Source organism: Tamandua tetradactyla, chromosome 15, assembly GCF_023851605.1.
Source record: "Tamandua tetradactyla isolate mTamTet1 chromosome 15, mTamTet1.pri, whole genome shotgun sequence".
In the NCBI taxonomy this organism is placed as follows: Eukaryota; Metazoa; Chordata; class Mammalia; order Pilosa; family Myrmecophagidae; genus Tamandua; species Tamandua tetradactyla.
The window spans coordinates 36023631-36042694 of NC_135341.1; the positions used below are offsets into that span (position 1 = coordinate 36023631).

General features: G+C 38.7%; 1 protein-coding gene across 9 annotated transcripts in view; it reads right to left on the reverse strand.

Annotated features, from left to right (window-relative positions):
* RBM6 (RNA binding motif protein 6) overlaps positions 1–19064 on the reverse strand; it is a 157147-nt gene that overhangs the window by 36744 nt on the left and 101339 nt on the right. For 7 of the 9 annotated variants that reach the window (XM_077129252.1, XM_077129248.1, XM_077129254.1 and 4 more), the window contains 4 exons: positions 10260–10334; positions 5326–5386; positions 797–1072; positions 226–386 (listed from right to left, as the gene is read on the reverse strand). In XM_077129252.1, the coding sequence (XP_076985367.1) occupies positions 226–386; positions 797–1072; positions 5326–5386; positions 10260–10334 (573 nt within the window). The remainder of the gene's footprint in view (positions 1–225; positions 387–796; positions 1073–5325; positions 5387–10259; positions 10335–19064) is intronic. The other 2 variants (XM_077129253.1, XM_077129255.1) reach the window with 1 other exon arrangement.

The window sequence follows — 19064 nt, forward strand, 5'->3', positions numbered from 1 at the left end:
TGGAAACTCGAAATGATACAAGACAAAAATGGATCTGGAAAAACACTTGGAGTTAACTTACAGGAAGGCACTTTACCTGAATGTTAAATCTAATAGAAAAAACAGGAGGGGTTATAAACACCTAGAGGAACAAGATAACACATATAACAAAAGGAGCCCCTCATACCTTCTTAAGGGTACTGTAGCCAATTGTACATAAACCATTCCAAGGGGGGGGAAACTCACAGCATGAGAGTCGAGGTCAATAAAGCCATAGGTGTGGCCCATGGGGCCAGTTCTATTCTTGATGATACGGACATTGGCTGTTGTAAGATGGACATAGGGCTCCAGCACTTCCACTATCACCTCAGGTGGAGTGGAACGATAGATGCGTTTCAGCATGATTGCTAAAGAAACCAAGCACAAATGGGAAAGGAGCAAAGAAAAAGAAAGGTGAATTTCTGCAGTCCCAAGATCATGATAGTCATTTTTGACGCAGATAAGTACAGATACTACTCTGTTCTAGAACAGCTGATTCTATAAGGAAATGCTAGTCAAATACTTTATACTTTCCTTTTCTCTATCAATACTTTAGAAGTCTGAAATGATGCCTTGCTACATTTGTATAGCCACTATGCTATTTGGAGAATGCAAATTCCTTCAACTGGTACAAGAAGGCCTTCAGAAAGCAATGCCGCCATAGTTACGCTGAGCACAGTTCTACTGCCATGTGGGGTATGCTAGCTCTGAGCCACAGTGCAGGCCATATGCACTACAATTGTGGTAGTCATAATACATACACTAACAAACTACTTACTTTTACTTTCTCCATCCTGGCGTGTCTCTCCAGACCATGACTCCTTCTCTCGGTCTCTTCGGAAGGTGAGCCCTTCCCTTCGAGAGGGAGGCAGATACCTTTCTGCTTCTTTCTTTTGATGTCCCAAACGTGGTTCTTGTCCTTCTTCATGCTTCTTGGGTTCCGGTTCCTTATCAGCTGGCCTTGAGAGCTGGTTGGGCTGTTTTTCTGATGGTGCTGGTATGGTTGTTTTCTGAAGCTGGGGGTAGGTTATTAATTCCTGCTTGGCCTCTGTCACTAGGAGAAAAGAAACAGAATAAGGACCCCAGCAGGCTTTACCCAAAAAACACTACTGCTGCGACTCCTATCACAAAATATTCATACTAGGATGCTTTTAATATTGTCTCAATAATAGCTACAGTTCCTGACAAGAAACTTTAGAAAAGTGAATAAGGCAGCACACGAACTAGTTCACAGAATAAAATATTCAAGCATTTAGAACATTTAATCTTATGAACTTTCTGTCATTTCCAAAACACTTGAGCATAGCAAATCCTTAATGAGAGGCTGTATTTGACTAACATAAGCAATGATAAGAAAAGATTTGGGGATAAAATTACCAAAGGTAAGATTTGGTAGTAACATATATTCCAAATGTACGTCTGAGATCGTTTCTTCCAGTGTTATGCTACCAAGACAGCTGTCTCAAAATTTAAGACAACAGGCCCCTCTTTCTTGGTAAGCAGCTGGAAATAGATCTACAGTTCATTTATACTCAAAGTACTATAATGAACAAATGTCATTCAAAATATAAATGAGTAATTTCAAATCACCTTCTATAGCAGAAAAATTTCTCTAGTTAATAAGGACAATCAATTTTTGCAATTAATTCATTCTGGAGGGCTTACTGGAATCCATGTGGCTCAAAATGAGACCTATAAGAGTAATGTAGAGATTACTCAATAGCAGTGGCAGGAAACGTGAACACCTGTTTTACATGTTTCCGGCTTAAAGTTGCCCCAGCCATCTCAGTGTTACAGTACTCAAAAGGGTTTTCATAAACCATCTCTCTTAAACTTGTCAGAATAGACTGAAAAGTCTTAAAAGAAAAAAACACAACTTTGCCTAATGTGAACTAAAACTTCATCAAACAAAAAATATAAGTTGCTTATTAATTTTCCTACCGATTGATTGGATCTCTATAGCATAAAAATCCTTTTCCCCTAAGATTTCAGAACATTTGCCTCACAGTCCTCACTAGAGAAGAGAATTTCCACTTCAGGACAAAAGCCTAGCTAAGAAACTATAGGCATACTAAATTCAAACCTCGAATCAAATAGGTTCTTCAGAAGGCGACATGAGGGTATTTTACAGTTATGCCCTGGGCTTCTCTCAAGGGATAACATCAGAAACAGGCATACAATAGACACTGTTATAGGACTGTTGTTAGGGATGTTTTAAAAAAAATTAATTAAAAAAAATATATAACACACAAAAAAACATTCTTAACATATGTCATTCCGTTCTACATATATAATCGGTAATTCACAATATCATCACATAGCTGCATATTCATCATTATGATAATTTCTTAGAACATTTGCATCAATTCAGAAAAAGAAATAAAAAGACAACAGAAAAAGATTCATACATAGTTAGTGATGCTTTTGATGGCCTGCTCAAACTTGTCTACCTAAAGGCTCTTTGGAAAAGTTTATTTTAAAGTTAAGCGCTTGAAATATACAAAAGTGAAATGTCAATAAGAGGAGAATATAAGGGAGGGGTATGGGATTCTTGGTGGTATTCCTCCTTTTTGTTTTTTTGTCTGTTTGTTTCTCCTTTTCATTTTTATTTGTTATTCTTTTCTTTTTCCCTCTTCTTTCTTTGCAGAAGAAATGGAAATGCTCTCATACAGACTGTGGTAGTGAATGTAAAACTATGTGATTACACTGAGAGCCACTGAATGTTTACTTAGGATAGACTGCATGGTATGTAAATAAAACTGCTTAAAGTATAAACAGGAAGATACACGTGCTGGAGAAAGTGTGGAAAAAGAAAGCTATACCTATTTACCGTTGACAGGGAAGTAGAATGGTGCAGCCCCTCTAGGTGGCAGCGTGTGGCTCCACAGGAAGGTAGGGGTGGGGTTGCCATATGATCATGCAACCCCGTGGCTAGGTATACACTTGGAAGAACTGAAAGCCGGGTTAGGAATGAACATTTGCACACTGATGTTTAAGGATGGAGGTGTCCTAAGGGTACATTGACTGATGAACAGAAGGGCAAACTGTGGTGTATACATACAATGTAATATTGAGGAGCTACAAGAAGGAATGAAGTTGTGAAGCATGCAACTAGGTGAATGGACCTTGAGGACATAATGTTGGGTGAAATAAGCCAGAAACAAAAAGACAATCGTTGTAAGCCCTCATTAATATGGACTAACTATAATGCGCAAGCTCTGAGAATTGAATTCGAGAACACAGGTTATCAGGGATAGAACCTGGGCAGAGACTGGGCAATCAACGATTAAGGAGTACAAAATACTCAATAAGGCTTATTGTAAAGTTTTCTAGATTGTAAGCTCTTACAACAGTCACGTCTTTTCCTGAGTTTTAACTATTTCTAAATTCTGAGAAACTGAGATCTTTGGGAATAACCTGGAACTCTGGGTATCTGTGTGACACCTGACACTCAGAGTTATAGTTCTGCAGCTCTGAAAGTCAGCATTACCCCACACATCAACTGTTAAAGAAGCTGAAAAAGAGATTAGACTTCTATTAGAGATACAAATGAAGTTGATGTGGTTAGGACTAAGGTAAATCTGAATACAGGGTAAAGGATGACATAGACTGCATTTTAAACTTCTTCAACTTCTGAGTGAAACCAAAGAAAGAGATGTTTACTTGTTACAAATTTATATTTTCTGTAGCACAATAGCTAATTTAACTGGTATGATTAGTTTATTCGAATAATATAATTACATGGAGCCTTGAATAGGGAATGAGATCTTGTGATTTTGACAGGTTAATATAATACCTCGATACATCCCAGAGTAATTTGGGCATAAAACTAAAAAGTATTTGCAAAGTCCCCTTAAAGGACTGAGGAAATATTAAACTTCTCCACCTGGGGAACTACTGATATTCTCACAAGCATTAGGAACTATCAATTTAATAAGCCAAACCCCCAATCTTGGGGCTTGCCTTTATAAAACTTATTCCTGCAAAGGAGAAGCTATTATAATAATGCCTAAGAACCATCCCCAGAGAATCTCTTTTGTTGCTCAGATGTGGCCCCCCTCTCTCTAAGCCAACTCAGCAAATAAACTCAATACCCACCCACCCCTACACAGAACATGACTTCCAGGAGTATAATTCTCCCTGGCAACATGGGATATGACTCCCAGAGATGTGCCTGCCCTGGCATTGTGGGACTGAGAAAGCCTTCTTGATTAAAAGGGGAAAAGAAATAAAAAGAAAGAAAATAAAGTTTCAGTGGCTAAGAGTTTTCAAATAGAGTTGAGAGGTTACTCTGGAGGTTATTCTTATGTATTATATTGATAGCCCTTTTTAGTTTCTAGTGTATTAGAACAGCTAGAAGGAAATACCTAAAACTGTTGAACTGCAATCCAGGAGTCTTCATTCTAGATGATGAATGTATAACTATATGGCTTTTACAGTGTGTGCAACCATGTGGTTGAATGAAAACCTTTTGACTGACTTGTCCTTTATTCAATGTATAGACAGCTGAGTAACAAAATAAAGACCCTCACCCCCAAAATAAATAAATAATGGGGTGTGTGTGTGAGAGGTACTGGATGTTTTGGGTGTTCTTTTAAAAATTTTTTTTGAGTAATGAAAATGTTCTATTTTCTGTGGTAATGAAAGCACAACTATATATGATGATACTGTGAGTCATCGCTTATATACTCTGGGTAATTATATGGTATGTGAATATATCTCAATAAAATTGCATTAAAAAAAAACGGCTTGAGAAACTAGTTAGTATAGTCCTCTGTAAAAGCAATATATTTCTCTAAACCTGATCATTTCCTCATTTTTATATTTTTACTGTTATTTTAACAAGTGTTTTCCTGTAGAAGCCTTCTAAAATGCTTAGATGGAGTGTGAACAGGCAAACAACAATGATACAAGTGATTCCCAGTAACTTGAGAAGTGTGGGTGGGTGGGGTGGGGTGGGGATGATAGTATCACACAGACTGATGTTATATAGAAGCTTTTCCAGCCTAATATCCTTAAATAAATCTACACACCAATACTACTAACTTCTGGCCAGCTGCCTGCTCAGTCACCCCAGCACGAAGAGGTTACAATCCCATCTCCCCTGGTGGTAAATCATTCATTGACAGGTTACATAAAGTTAGTTATCACATTGCAATTATAAAAGGTTTCAGATCAATTTATTTATTTAGAAGGTTTCAGATCAATCAAAATTATTTAGGGATGACAGCTCTTTTAAAGCCAAGTAAGTTCTGCCCAACACAAAAAAATAAAACAAAAGCCTAAATTACCACCTTTACCACTCACCTTCCCTTGGGCACTTGCAGAATGAACATGAAGATCGATACCCAGCAGTGCTGGCTTTACACTGTAAGGGAAAGGGAAAATTTTCATTTGACCAAAACCGTTTAGAAAACAGTATGTATAGTCAACATAATAACAGCTGTCAAAAATGAAAAAAACAAGCCATATACCTCTAAGCCTAAAGGTTCTGATGCCCTCTGCCCCTAACCTCCCAACTATCCTAGTTGACAGATAGGATCTAATGAGTTACTATTTGAGAGCTATCTTCTAATAAGATGTCGAGATTCTGGAAAAACCAAAATTGCCTTCGCCCCGGACAGGGATGTCTATGGGAAATAAACTTAAAGAAACCAGATTGTTAAATGGTTTACAGTAGCATCCTTACTGTCCCAAAGCCTTTACTATTCAGTCTGCTCCCAAACTCAGTCCTGCACTGGTTAGCAAAGCCCTATTCAAGCTTGGCTGGAACTGAGAAGAATTCAATTATTAACTCTTTTTTCAAATGCTTAGAACAAGGGGCAAGAGGGAGAATTAAGATAAACAGATAGCAGCAGGCCATGATGGCTCAGCAGGCAGAGTTCTTGCCTGCCATGCAGGAGACCCGGGTTCGATTCCTGGTGCCTGCCCATATGAAAAAAAAAGATAAACAGGTAGTAGGGTGCACAGGTAGTTCAGTGATTAGAATGCCTGCCTTTCATGTGGGAGACCTGGGTTCAATTCCTGGATCATGCACCCCCCCCCAAAAAAAATGCAGGTAGTGCCAGGTAGTGACTCTGGTAGCTCTTTTGAGGAGTCTAAAAAGGGAACATATCCACTAATCCAGAACAAGAGAAGAGACACTCTGAAATGTAAACATAGTACCTTTTGTCTGATCCTGTGAACAAAAAGTAAAGTACACTGTACACCACCAGAGGCCACATATGCAGTGATGGCACCTCTAACCTCCACTGAAGCTTAGCAAGTACAAAGCACTCCCCAGGTAGGTGACTGAGCAAGTGACCTGTCTTTTAGAGGACAATGTAACCAAACCATTTTGATCCTTAAAATAAAAGCCTTGGCTATAGCTGTATAATTCTAACAGGAGATTTCAACATTTGTCTTCTACCCATTAGTGAAAAATAGAGTTAAAAAATTCTTACTTTAATGCTAGTTCCTTTGACCTCTGGTAATAAAAGAAATAATACATGTGCATTATGGTTAATATGGAAAGAATAAGAAGGGTGTGTGTGTGTGAGAATAACCCATAATCTCATGATGTAGAGACAATCACAATTAAAATGTTAAATGTTATCAAAATCCCAAAGGCCTTTTTTGCAGAAATGGAAAAGTTCATCCCAAAATTCACATGGATTTACAAGGGACCCTGAATAGCCAATGTTGAAAAAGAAGGAAAAGTTGGAGGACTCATACTTTCTGATTTCAAAACTTACTACAAAACTACAATAATCAAGATAGTGTGGTAGTGGTTTAAGGACAGGTAGATAAATCAATAGAATAGAACTGAGAGCCAAGAAATAAACCTATAATCTATGGTTTGTTGTCGACAAGAGTGACAAAACCATTCAATGGAGAAAGAACAGTCTCTTCATCCTCTTCAACAAATGGGACAGAACAATTGGACATCTACATTCCTGTCCTGGTTTGAAAGGATGTATGTCCTCTAGAAAAGCCATGTTTTAATCAAAATCCCATTTTGTAAAGGCAGAATAATTCCTATTCAATACTGTATGTTTGAATCTGTAATCAGATCATCTCCCTGGATATGTTGATTTAATCAAGAGTGGTTGTTAAACTGGATTAGGTGACGATATGTCTCCACCCATTTGGGTGGGTCTTGATAAGTTTCTGGAGTCCTATAAAGGAGGAAACATTTTGGAGAACGAAGGAGATTCAGAGAGAGCAAAGAATGCTGCAGTATCACCAAATAGAGAATCTACGAGCCAGAGACCTTTGGAGATGAAGAACGAAAATGCCTCCTGGGAGCTTCATTAAACCAGAAGCCAGCAGAGAAAGCTAGCAGATGACGCCATGTTCACCACATGCCCTTCCAGCTGAGAGATAAGCCTTGACTGTGCTCGCCATGTGCCTTCTCACTTGAGAGAGAAACCTTGAACTTCATTGGCCTTCTTGAACCAAGGTATCTTTCCCTGGATGGATGCCTTTGATTGGACATTTCCATAGACTTGTTTTAATTGGGACATTTTCTCAGCTTTAGAACTGTAAACTAGCAACTTATTAAATTCCGTTTTTTAAAAGTCATTCTGTTTCTGGTATATTGCATTCTGGCAGCTAGCAAAAAAATTTCTAAGAATGAAGTTGGACCCTTACCTCAACCCATGTACAAAAACTAATCCAAAATGATTGCTGATGCATGGAAAAAAAAAATTAATCCAAAACGGATCAAAGACCTAAATGTAAGACCTAAAACTATAAAACTCTTAGATGAAAACATAGGGGTAAATCTTCATAACCTCAGATTATGTAGTGGTTTCTTAGATAAGACACCAAAAGCACTGTTGTAGTTAGGTTCAGGTGTCAACTTTGCCAGGTGAATGTGCCTAGTTCTGTTGCTGTGGACATGAGCCAATGGTATGTGAACCTTGAACCTCATGAGTTGCTCATTACATCTGCAGTCAGCTAAGAGGCATGCCTGCTGTAATGAATGATGTTTGATTTAATTGGCTGGTGCTTAAATGAGAGAGCTCATGTAGCACAGCCCAAGCAGCTCAGCATACTTCATCTTGCACTCGCAGCTCATCTTTGGAGATGCAGAAAGGAATCACCCCGGGGAAAGATACTGGAACCCAGAGGCCTAGAGAGAAGGCCAGCAGAGATTGCCTTGTGCCTTCCCACGTAAGAAAGAACCTCAGTCAGAAGTTAGCTGCCTTTCCTCTGAAGAACCATACATTAACTAAATAAATCCCCTTTTAGGAAAGCCAATCAATCTCTGGTGTGTTGCATTCCGGCAGCTAGCAAACTAGAACAAGCACACACAACAAAGGAAAAAATAAATTGAACTTAAAAACGTTTCTAGATCAGGCAACAGTAGTTCAGTGGCAGAGTTCTTGCCTGCCATGCCAGAGACCTGGGTTCAATTCCTGGTGCCTGCCCATATAAACAAAACAAAACAAAAGAAACAAAAACCCATTTCTACATCAAAGGATACTATCAAGAAAATGAAAAGACAATCCGCAAATGGAAAAAAATTTGCAAATCATATATTTGAGAAGTGTCTACTACACAGAATATATAAAGAATTCTTAACAGTGAAAAGGCAATCAACCTAATTAAAATGGGCAAAGGACTTTAAAACACATTTTTCCAAAGAAGACATATATAAATGGCAAAAAAAGCACATGAAAAGATGCTCAATGTTATTAGTCATTAGGGTAATGCAAATCAAAACCACAGTAGGATACCACTTCACACCCATTATGATGGTGATGATGATGCCGATAACAACTGAAAAATGCAAGTGGTGTCAAGGATATGAAGAAATTGGAACCCTTATAGAATGCTGGTAGGAATGTAAAATGGTGCAGCTGTTGACTGTGGAAAACTGTTGGTGGTTCCTCAAAAAGTTAAACATAGATTATACTATGATCCAGCAATTCCACTCCTGGGTATGTACCCAACAGAATTGAAAACAGGGACTCCAACAAATATTTGTACACCAATGTTCATAGCAGCATTATTCACAAAAGCCTAATGCCCATAAATAGATGAATGGATAAACAAAATGTGGTATATCCACACAGAACATTATTCAACCATAAAAAAGGAATGCAGTACCTGATACATGCTAAGACACAGATGAAACTTGAAATGTTGTGCTAAGTGAAAGAATCCAGACACAAACGGTCATTGCATACTTTATGATTCCATTCATATGAAATATCCAGAACAGATATATCCGTACAGACAAAAAGCAGATTAGTGGGTGCCAGGGGTTGGGAGTAGGAAGGAATAGGGAGTAACTGCTTAATGGGTATGGGGTTTCCTTTTGGAGTCATGAAAAGTTCTGGAACCAGATACTAGCAATAATGGCACAACATTGTGAATGCACTTAATGCCACTGAATTGTACACTTTAAAATGGTAAATTTTATGATATACATTTTATCACAATAAAAAATAATTAAAAACGTGAAATGTTTTTCTAAATTAACACTTTAAGGCAGTACCCATGAAATATAAGTGCTTTGGCTAAATGACAACCACAGCTATTCAAGTTGTATTTCATTGTGACTAATAAAAATGTTCAGTTAAATTTTTTATTGAATTCCGCCATGTTCGATAACACTTCTAATGAATCCTGATTCAGAAATTACATACATTTTTCATAATTATTTCTGAAACTATACAATAGCAATAAAAAATTATATTTTCATGCTCATTGCAATAAAACTAGACCTCTAGACCTCTAATAAGACTATAACCTAAAATCTTAAGATCTGCCATTCTGAAAAAATATGGAGTTTAACAGAGGTAAATATGTCCCTGGCACCTGTAGTTCTATATGGTTGGAATCTCTTGAACATCCCCAAAACATATACCCTTCAGGCCAACAAAACCAATCTTACAAAATTCTACCTTTCCAAACACCAATTTCCCTATGACTACCTCCAGGAAGGACAACCAGGAAGAGGTATTAAATCAAGGACTGATATTCTTTCAGTTAATAATCAACAGAAAGCTCATGCCCCTAGGAATGTGCCTCCAACCACAGGCTCAGAATCCTCTATGATCACAAGCAGCCGCTGGTAAGCAGGAGTTATGGATGACCTTGCCCTAAACTCTAGTTCATATGAAGAAAATGGAGAAAAAAGAGCTTAACCCTTGGCAATGCACACTACAGGCAGCATTCCTGGAGACATGGAAGGGCTGTGATGTTGGATCCATCCACTTCTTCAAAGGAAAGTAATTCTTGATACTTACCCGTTTGCAGAACCAGAAATCTGGGTTTGGTACATACTCGAGTGTAACCTCTTTGTCATCAATCATTAGATGCCCCTGTGAAGGCAAAGACAAGACAAAAGCCATCAACATCAACCCTCAAGGAAATGGCAAGAGACAGGAAGGCACAGAGAGCCTTTCCAGTCCCTAAGCTGAAACATTTTATAAAGAAGAGGGAGCTTATTCATTCATCAACAAAAGAAAATAGCTGTATTAATCTGCCCTCAGGAGACTTGGGGCCATATGGCAGGGAAACTCAAGCTTAGGGAAAGGGAGTATGAGAGGGTGAGACTGGTCTTCGGCCTTGGCTCGGGCAGGCTGGGTGCTGTCCTTGGGCAGGCCAGACCCAGTCTATTCCTCCAGAGGGCATGTAGTATGCTCTCACGTGTCTCAGAGAGAGTCCCATCTGGCTCAGGAACTACCATACCATCAAGAAGCAAACTCTTCCCTCGGCTACAAAGAGGCACAAGAACCCTCTCAATTATCTTCTTTTCCATAGCTAACTCACATCTTCTGGGAGAAGTGGAAAGGTCTATAATCTTGGTATCTGAAAAGTTTCTTTGTACAATGGTTACTTTGTACAAAAGTATCAGGAAAAAGAGATACAATTCTGAAGGTGGGATGAGAGGAGGAAGGTGGAAGCTTTATGGCAGGTCACATCCTTATAGTAGCAAACAGTGAATGGCTGGTAGCAGGTGAGATGGTGGTTGCAGTAGTGGCAGCACCCACTGGCTTGGAGCCTGCAGAATGAGCTGGCCCTGAGACCTGAGGAGCAAACAGTAGCAAATAAGCCCTTGGGAAGGTCTGGCACAAGAAAAGCTGGGATAAGAGGCTCAACAAGCCTATAGTTACAGAGCTCCACTGCCTCTGTAATTATGAATTCTATTTCACACCAAGAAAAAATAGTTTTTTAAAAAATGAGAGCTAACCAGCAGATGTCTGTTGGAACAGAGAAGAAAAATCTCTGCCTACTTACTTGGGCCCTCACCCCCACATCTAACTGACAATGTGACTCTGGAACTAGCCCCTGGGCTGTGCTCATTCTCCACCCTCTAGGGTCCTCTGTGTCTCCTTAGAAAGGGCTCTGAGTTATACAAGGCATTTCTTTGTGACTGGACCTCAGTTTCTTGCGTAAATCCATACATCTGTCAAATAATGCTTTACCTCTTTACTTTTCACACCAAAAGAGTCAAACTACCCACCTACCTAGGTCCTAGACTCTGGTGTCTGGGAAACTATCTCCCGGATTGTTCTCAAGGCCAGAGGACAATGAAAATTAAAATGCTAACACTTAAACCCTAATTTAGGCCAGAGACCACCAAGTCCATTATCTTATTTAATTCCCTAAGTGATCTCCATTTTACAGATGAGGAAACAAGTTCAGAGGAGAGATCACCTAACTGGTGAAGGGCAACTGGATTCACATCCAGAGTTTGTAGAGAAAGGACCTAATGCTGGTTTTTTTTTTTTTTTTTTTTTAACTCCTGCTATGTATTAGGGATGGATAGGCAATCTGTCTCCAGATACCAATCCATAAAAAGAACAAAGCTCTGCAATCAGAGAGGGTTAGAGTGGTGCCACTTTGCCAAGCTCTACCCATGAAGGAGGCTGGTCAATCTGGTCCCCTTCCCCAGAAACAATATATCACATAATTTAAGAACATAGACTCTGGGCCAGATTCCCTAAATTGAATTCTGCCTCTATTCCATGATCTTTAGCAAAGTCCTAACTTCTCTATACTTAAGCTTTCTCAACTGTGAAGTATGGATATCAGTACCTACTTCATAGGGTGGTTGTGACTATCAAGCAAATTAATATATATGAAGAGCTTAACATGGAATATAAATGAAGGCTTAAAAATGTTATTATTTTGAGCCCAAAGTACTAGCAAAGGATCAGCTTTAGCAGCTAAGACTAGACAGTGTCAAATTCCTAGTTACTTCACCTTGCTTACTTGCCAGGTAATAGTATTTCATAATCCATTTCAATCTAATGAAAGACTAAGCTTTCACTGAGAAGGGACACTGCCAGTCAAAATCTGTATCCTTATGAGAGCATTTAATGCAAAGGCTGTTCATATTGCTGAGTCAGATTTTGGAGTCAAGGCTAACTCTTGCTGGCCTTTTATTACTAAGTGTAGTACTTGGTACAGAGAAGACTCATCATAAGTACTTGCTGAATGCATGCAAGGGTGAATGGATACCACTATCCCTACCGGAGTACTCAGCACACAATGGTCTTGGCAGAGAGGCATTGCTGTCGTAATGCACATCTGTACATTCAATCCATAAAATGTGTAGGCTGCCATTTAAAGAGTCAATGGGCACTACTGTGAATTGCAGTAAATTATAAATTTTGATTTCACCACCTAGAGGCATCAGTAGGTTCACGAATTTCTAAGGCAAGGAGCACTTTAGACTTCTCAGACAACATATATGCTATTCAAGGACATGATCTTACATTACATTGGGAGCAGGGAATTCTCACTGCTTGGAGGCTCCATCAACAGATCAACTCTGAGACGATTACCTTCACCTCATATGTCACAAAGACAATTATTTCTTGTTCTTTACAGAGTCCCCTAGTTGGCCCTTCTTTTTCAACCTGCATATATGGTTAGACATAAGGCTACGAGAGACCAGTACTAAAGAATATGAAATGGTTTCACCATCACTGTTGAAGAGCAGCCAAATGTTTTAATAAGAATAAACAGAGAAAACACTTGAGTGAGAACAATAAGGATTATCAATGATTTGCTTCTCCAACTGCTATCACATACAGGCAGCCCAGAATTACTAAGAACAGGTGTGATACATACTCTGCTCCTTCCCTCCTCTGCAGGCCCGTTTTTCAGGTTCCACAGAGTACACATCTGCCAACAACTTCTTGGCGAACCAAGGATTTATGTGGGGAATTGTGCCAAAAATCTGATTATTCAGTTCTGGCTCCTAAAGATCACAGTATATTTCAAAGTAAAACCTCCTTTCTCTGCAGGGTTAGATTAGGCTTAAGTTACACTGAAATCTGCTAAAATCCTCCCAGAGCCCTCACTTGCAAAGTCACATATAGTGGTTCCTAAATACATATTAAGGGGTCTTAACGTTAAGTTGCTAAAGGCTAGAGAAAATTGCACCCTGTGGTGGCAAAGTAAACCATTACTTTCTACCTGAGGGACACTACAGAGGAGGAAACTCTGATTCTGTGCACTGCCGAATTTTCAACATCCACATTTCCATTCTCTTTTCAGCTACTGTTCTGGGAGACTTTACAATTCCATTTTGTGACTGCCAGCCTGTGATAACGATTTAGGTTACAGAAATTAGAATCTACCACATGCTCCAACTGGCTCATAGCTAACCCTCAAGGATTTTTCAGGTACAAGAGAAAGTGGAAAGGAATGAATATTTCTGGCCAGCAGCTTTTCAAAAATTTTTAAAGACTTCCAACACAAGCACAATCACAATTATACTTTCTACTGAGAATACAATTGCTGTGGCGTAAGAGATCTTCCCATTAAAGCAGGGAAGTAAGGGGAGTGAGGTACAGGATTAAAAGAGCCATCTGAATACAACTCACACTGAAACATTATCAAATCTCTATACGCAAATTTGTGCTTCTTCCAAACACAGGATGGGAGAATCAGGTTGCTGGTGTCTAGGAATTATTATTCAGAGATAGTAATCTTTATCCACAAAGCAATTTATAGTTTACAAAGGCATTCTTCACAAACGCCATCTCACCTCACAAGGAGGGCATATATAAAACCTAACTTTACACATGAGAAAGTATGGCTGGGTTACATGGAGTAGCCCACCCAAGATTACAGAACAAGTTAGCAACACATATGGGACTAATAGTTGAGTTTTCTTTCACCGTGGTTTTTTTTTTTAAAACTTCTAGGGAGTCAGCCAACTTGTTACACTTGCCACACCAAACAAAGACGTGGCTTCTCATGAAAAGATGCACAAGGCAAAGACTAAAGAAATTCACAGGCAACAAACCCAAGGGAAGTTTTTAGAGAGCCTGACATCAAGGCACTGACAAGTACTTGATAGCACTGTTAATATCCCAAACTGGCCAGCTCAAGGTGGTCTTTGTGTTCTTAAAGCAGCTACAATTACTCTAGGCTCTGTGTCTAAGACAAACAGGGCTGCTAGTAAATGGCTGCTACCAGAAGTTTCAACAACCACGACAATCAAATGGACCTGCAAAAAGAGTGAAGCGAAGAACAAAAATAATAGGTTTAAAACAGATGTTCTTCCTTTTATTTATAAAATAGTTTTTACAGAAATCTTTTGCAAAGCAGTTAGATGCATTCTATGGTGCAAGAATACAGTTCAGTTAAAATATTTGTAAAACTCACTATTCTCAATGGTCAAAATAAAAACGAGGCAGAAAGAGAAAAGAAGAGAGAGGAAGGAAACACAGGCTAGAAATCCTGAGGGATTTTTTCTTTAGTTCCTTCATTTATTAGGGAAACAAATATTTGAGAAAATACTGTGTATTGGACACTGGTCTAGCAGTAAAATCCAAGGCAAACAATCCCTACCTTCAGCAAGTCTGTAGTCAAGTAAGATTACAAATCAAGAACAATCACAAGGGAAACACATGTAAATAATACTTCATAGAATTTTGAATTTTCAAAAAACCAAACAAAAAGAACAATTACAAGGGAAATGATTATTCTAAAAGAGGAAATATAGGTTGCTATGGACGTCTATAACAGGATACCTAATTATATGTGGAAGGAACCAGTTTAGATTTGACACTCTCCCAATTTACATATGAGTTATTTTTAACTTTGAGCTATGCAGATTCAGATAGAGGCAACCTGATCTCAAGACCAAATTCCTCATGCCAACCTTAACAAAATGATGACAAAATATGAAGTTTCTATACTTTGTATGCCCTTGTAGTCTCTAGAAGCTCTATAGCTTTGCCCATTAACTTTCCATGCCCTCTGCTTAAATGGCCTTTCACCCAACTAGACTTCTCAGTCCTGAGGCTCCTATGGCATCTGCGCAGAACACAGAAAACCATTTTAGGGTCCAACTTAAGGTTGAGGAACAAGGAGACACCATCCTCTCAGCTATTATTTCTTATCTTGAGATAACTTTTCTTGTTCAGATAGAAGCGCAATAAAAACTTTTTCTAAAATGCTCTTTAATAACATCTGTAACTACTTAACCAGCTTATCTGGCATTTCCTAAGAAGATACAAGCTACAGCCAGCATCTTGCTAAAACATGGCTCCTGTATTTGAAGCAGTATGGCAGGCCTATGTTTGAATAAGTCCCACCCACCAGACTCAGCACTGCCAGAAGCTAGGGGCTCAAGTTGGACTCTGCTCAAGCAACAATATACTCCAGGCTGGGCTCTGAAATATGGAAATTGATAAAAGGCGTCTGGTGCTGAGAATATATTCCACCCACCCAACAGCCACCCACTACTAGTCTTATTGTCACTCTTATGTTTATTTTACAGTTAGATTTGAGTTCTTCTAGGAAATGACTCTATCATTAGGAAAGAAAAGCAGTGATCTGTAATCCTGGAGACAATTTCATTAATTCACCCCAGGAAGATTGAGGAAGAATAGATTTGCTTACAATTCACAACACTCATCCATTCAAAGGGTCCAAACAAAGAGACAAAACATTAAACAGACAAATAAATGAATGAGCAAATAAGTAATCAAAACAGCCCAAGTCCCTCCTCTCCTTGTAAAAAGATAAGTGGCTGACAGTGAGCCCACCAGATAGACAGCAATTCCTTCACTCCAGGCACCTAATTATGAAGGAAGCACTTAGAACAAATTGAAGAAGCCGACCCACTAAAATGGAAGTATTTTTAAATCTTACAGATTGTTGCAATTTTTTGTCTTTTGGAGTACTGTTTCACCCAACATTTATAAGAAACTGCCTAGTTAAGATTTCCCTTGGTTAATCAATCATTTATTGCCAAACAAAGATATAGTTTAATTATTGGTGAAAGTGGAAGATTATGTCAGAACATATTTTACTAAGACTGCCTCAGAATTCCCCCTCAGAATTCAGGTTTCTATTACCTCTGCCTCATTTTTTTCTTTTCTGTTTTTTTCTCAGTTAGTTGGAATCACATGATAATAAAACCAAAGTACTCATATAAGTAGAAGAGGTATAGAAAAAGACATGTCTTGTTCTTTCCTAATAATTGTTTCAGCCTTAAAGTAATTGTGAGGCATTCAGGGCAGGAATTTTTTAGTACCAGATAAAAGAGGAATTACTTTACTCCTAATGTAACGGGGTCATTTCCCCCAGAATTGAAGGACAGCTGATTTATAATCTCTGTATAAGTCTTTCAATTCTGAGATAACTGTTTTTCTAGCTCCCCTGGTCCTTCTCTTCTGGAAAAGGTGGACTTCAAATACAGTGTGGTAGTTAGATTCAGTTGTAAACGTGGCCAGGTGAAGACACCTAGCTCTGTTGCTGTGGACATGAACCAATGGTACATGAAGCTCATCTGTTGCTGGTTACATCTGCAGTCGGCTAGAAGGCGTGCCTGCTGCAATGAATGATGTTTGATTTAATTGGCTGGTGCTTAAATGAGACAGCGCAATGTAGCACAGCCCAAGCAGCTCAGCATACCTCATCTCACACTCGCAACTCAGCCCAGGCCTTTGGAGATGCAGATCATCCTGTGCCTTCCCATGTAAGAAAAAATCTCAGTGGAAAGTTAGCTGCCTTTCCTCTGAAGAACTAACAAAGTAAATCCCCTTTTATTAAAAGCCAATCCGTCTTTGGTGTATTGCATTCTGGCAGCTAGCAAACTAGAACATACAGTATCAATGCATACTTCACAGTCTAGGTTCTCTAAATAGAATTGCTCTGGGGAAGAAACGGAGTTTTTGAAGTCATTGTGGAATCAAACCATTTCTTTCTCAGTTCTTTTTCTTATAGAGCTGATGATGAGGGGTGTTGGCGAGCAACTGGGAGAGCAAATTGAGGCCTTTGAGTCCTAATACACTGCACAGGCTGCAATGCTGGGCCTAGCACAAAGACTATATGGTTATTCCAAAGCATACCCCAAGGAACCAGCAGCCATTCTTACCGCCTCACCAATGAAAAGAGAAACTATTTCTACTGGCTCTTTATCTACTACTTCCCACCAAGGAACCTTAGCTTTTTTGAAGGCTATCTTTAGCCCCTTTGGCTTCGATGTGATTGCTCAGACATTTCAGAAAGCCCTGCTGACTTCTTGGAAAAAAATGAATAAAATACAGAGGTGCTGGACTTCTGAATACATACAGTTTCAACCACCATTCTTTTTTTCTTAGGCAAAAAGTTAGACCCAAAGAGTTATAGATTCTTATAGAAGATACAAGACTGAGAATTGAGGCTTCAAGTTAGAAAATGTTCACTGGGAACAGAAGGTTAAGTTCCTAATTCTTTTAGGTCTACTCAATTTTCACATCCAAATAACATGAAGAATGATTAAACTTCAGCTCCTGATAAAAACAAGGGATGGTTTCTCACATTCAAGACATGTTCACGTTCAATTAGTTAATATTTAGAAAGCAACATTTGCTAAGCTACAATATCATGGTTGCCATTGTGGGAGATGTAATGCACTAGTATCAGTAGTACATCTGAAACTAGACCCAAGCCAGGGGAGCTAGATGCTCTCAGAGTGAGAGATGATCTCTGCACATGGCAGAAATCTGTGCTAATACAGGAGTTTCAAAGGACAATGCAAAGAAGTTTTTAACAATGTTCCAGCTGGAAATGCTGCCTAATATTATAGTCTACAGCCATCAAGAAACCCTCCTGATCAGATCTGGCACATGAGGTTTGCTTTCACACATTAGCTGTATGTCTTGGCAACAGACTTAACCCTTGGATGCCTTTAAATACCCAATTTAGATCTAAAACACACCACCAAGTGTATTAAAAGGAATACTGGCATCCCTTATAGCTTGAAGGCTACCCAAATTAGTGAGATGTTTAGTGATATATAACTGAAATTTTCTCTTCTTCATAAGAAAAAAAAAAGGGAGCAAGCACGCACATGCTGCACAGTATTAGGAAACATCTTGAGGTTTCTGTTAGAGAGAGCCTGCATGTCTGGAATTTTCCAGGGCAGTTTCAACTTCATTTTCAGTCCTGCTGAGAGGCTATGTATTAGACAGTGTAGTAAACCAACCTGAGGTACTGGAAGATAGTTAATTTACATATTTACATTATAACACACACTAGTTCCCTTCAAAAGATTTCAATTCAATGTACTGAGATTATTTCTTTTTGTGAGAAGACTTCTAAAGTTTTATAGATTGAAAAAACAAACCAACAACTTTCTGAGCAACTGACTAGGCATGGGGGTTTTATTATTTTATTTTTATTTATTTATTTTTTTGGATGATGGGCCAGGAATTGAACCTGGGTCTCATGTTTGGCAGACAAGCATTCTGGCATGGGGGTTGGGTTTTAGCAGTGAACAGATCTCAGTCTGCTCTCGTGGAGATTATATTTTAAAGTGGGAGGACGATAAAAAGAATACACATAAACAAATAAGAAGCAAATATCACTACTTGAAATTCTTATCAGAAGTACAAACTGAAAGAGTTCTTTAACACAGTTAGGACTGAAGATAAACTGTAACAGAGTGAAAAATTTTATGTTGAAAGATAAGCTGTGCTGACAGTTGACCAGATATAAAGAGCACTGTGAGCTGCATCAAAATATTAACATAACCCATTACATCATTATACAATGATTACATAAATCATTACAGAGAGCAGTTCTCCAAATAGAGT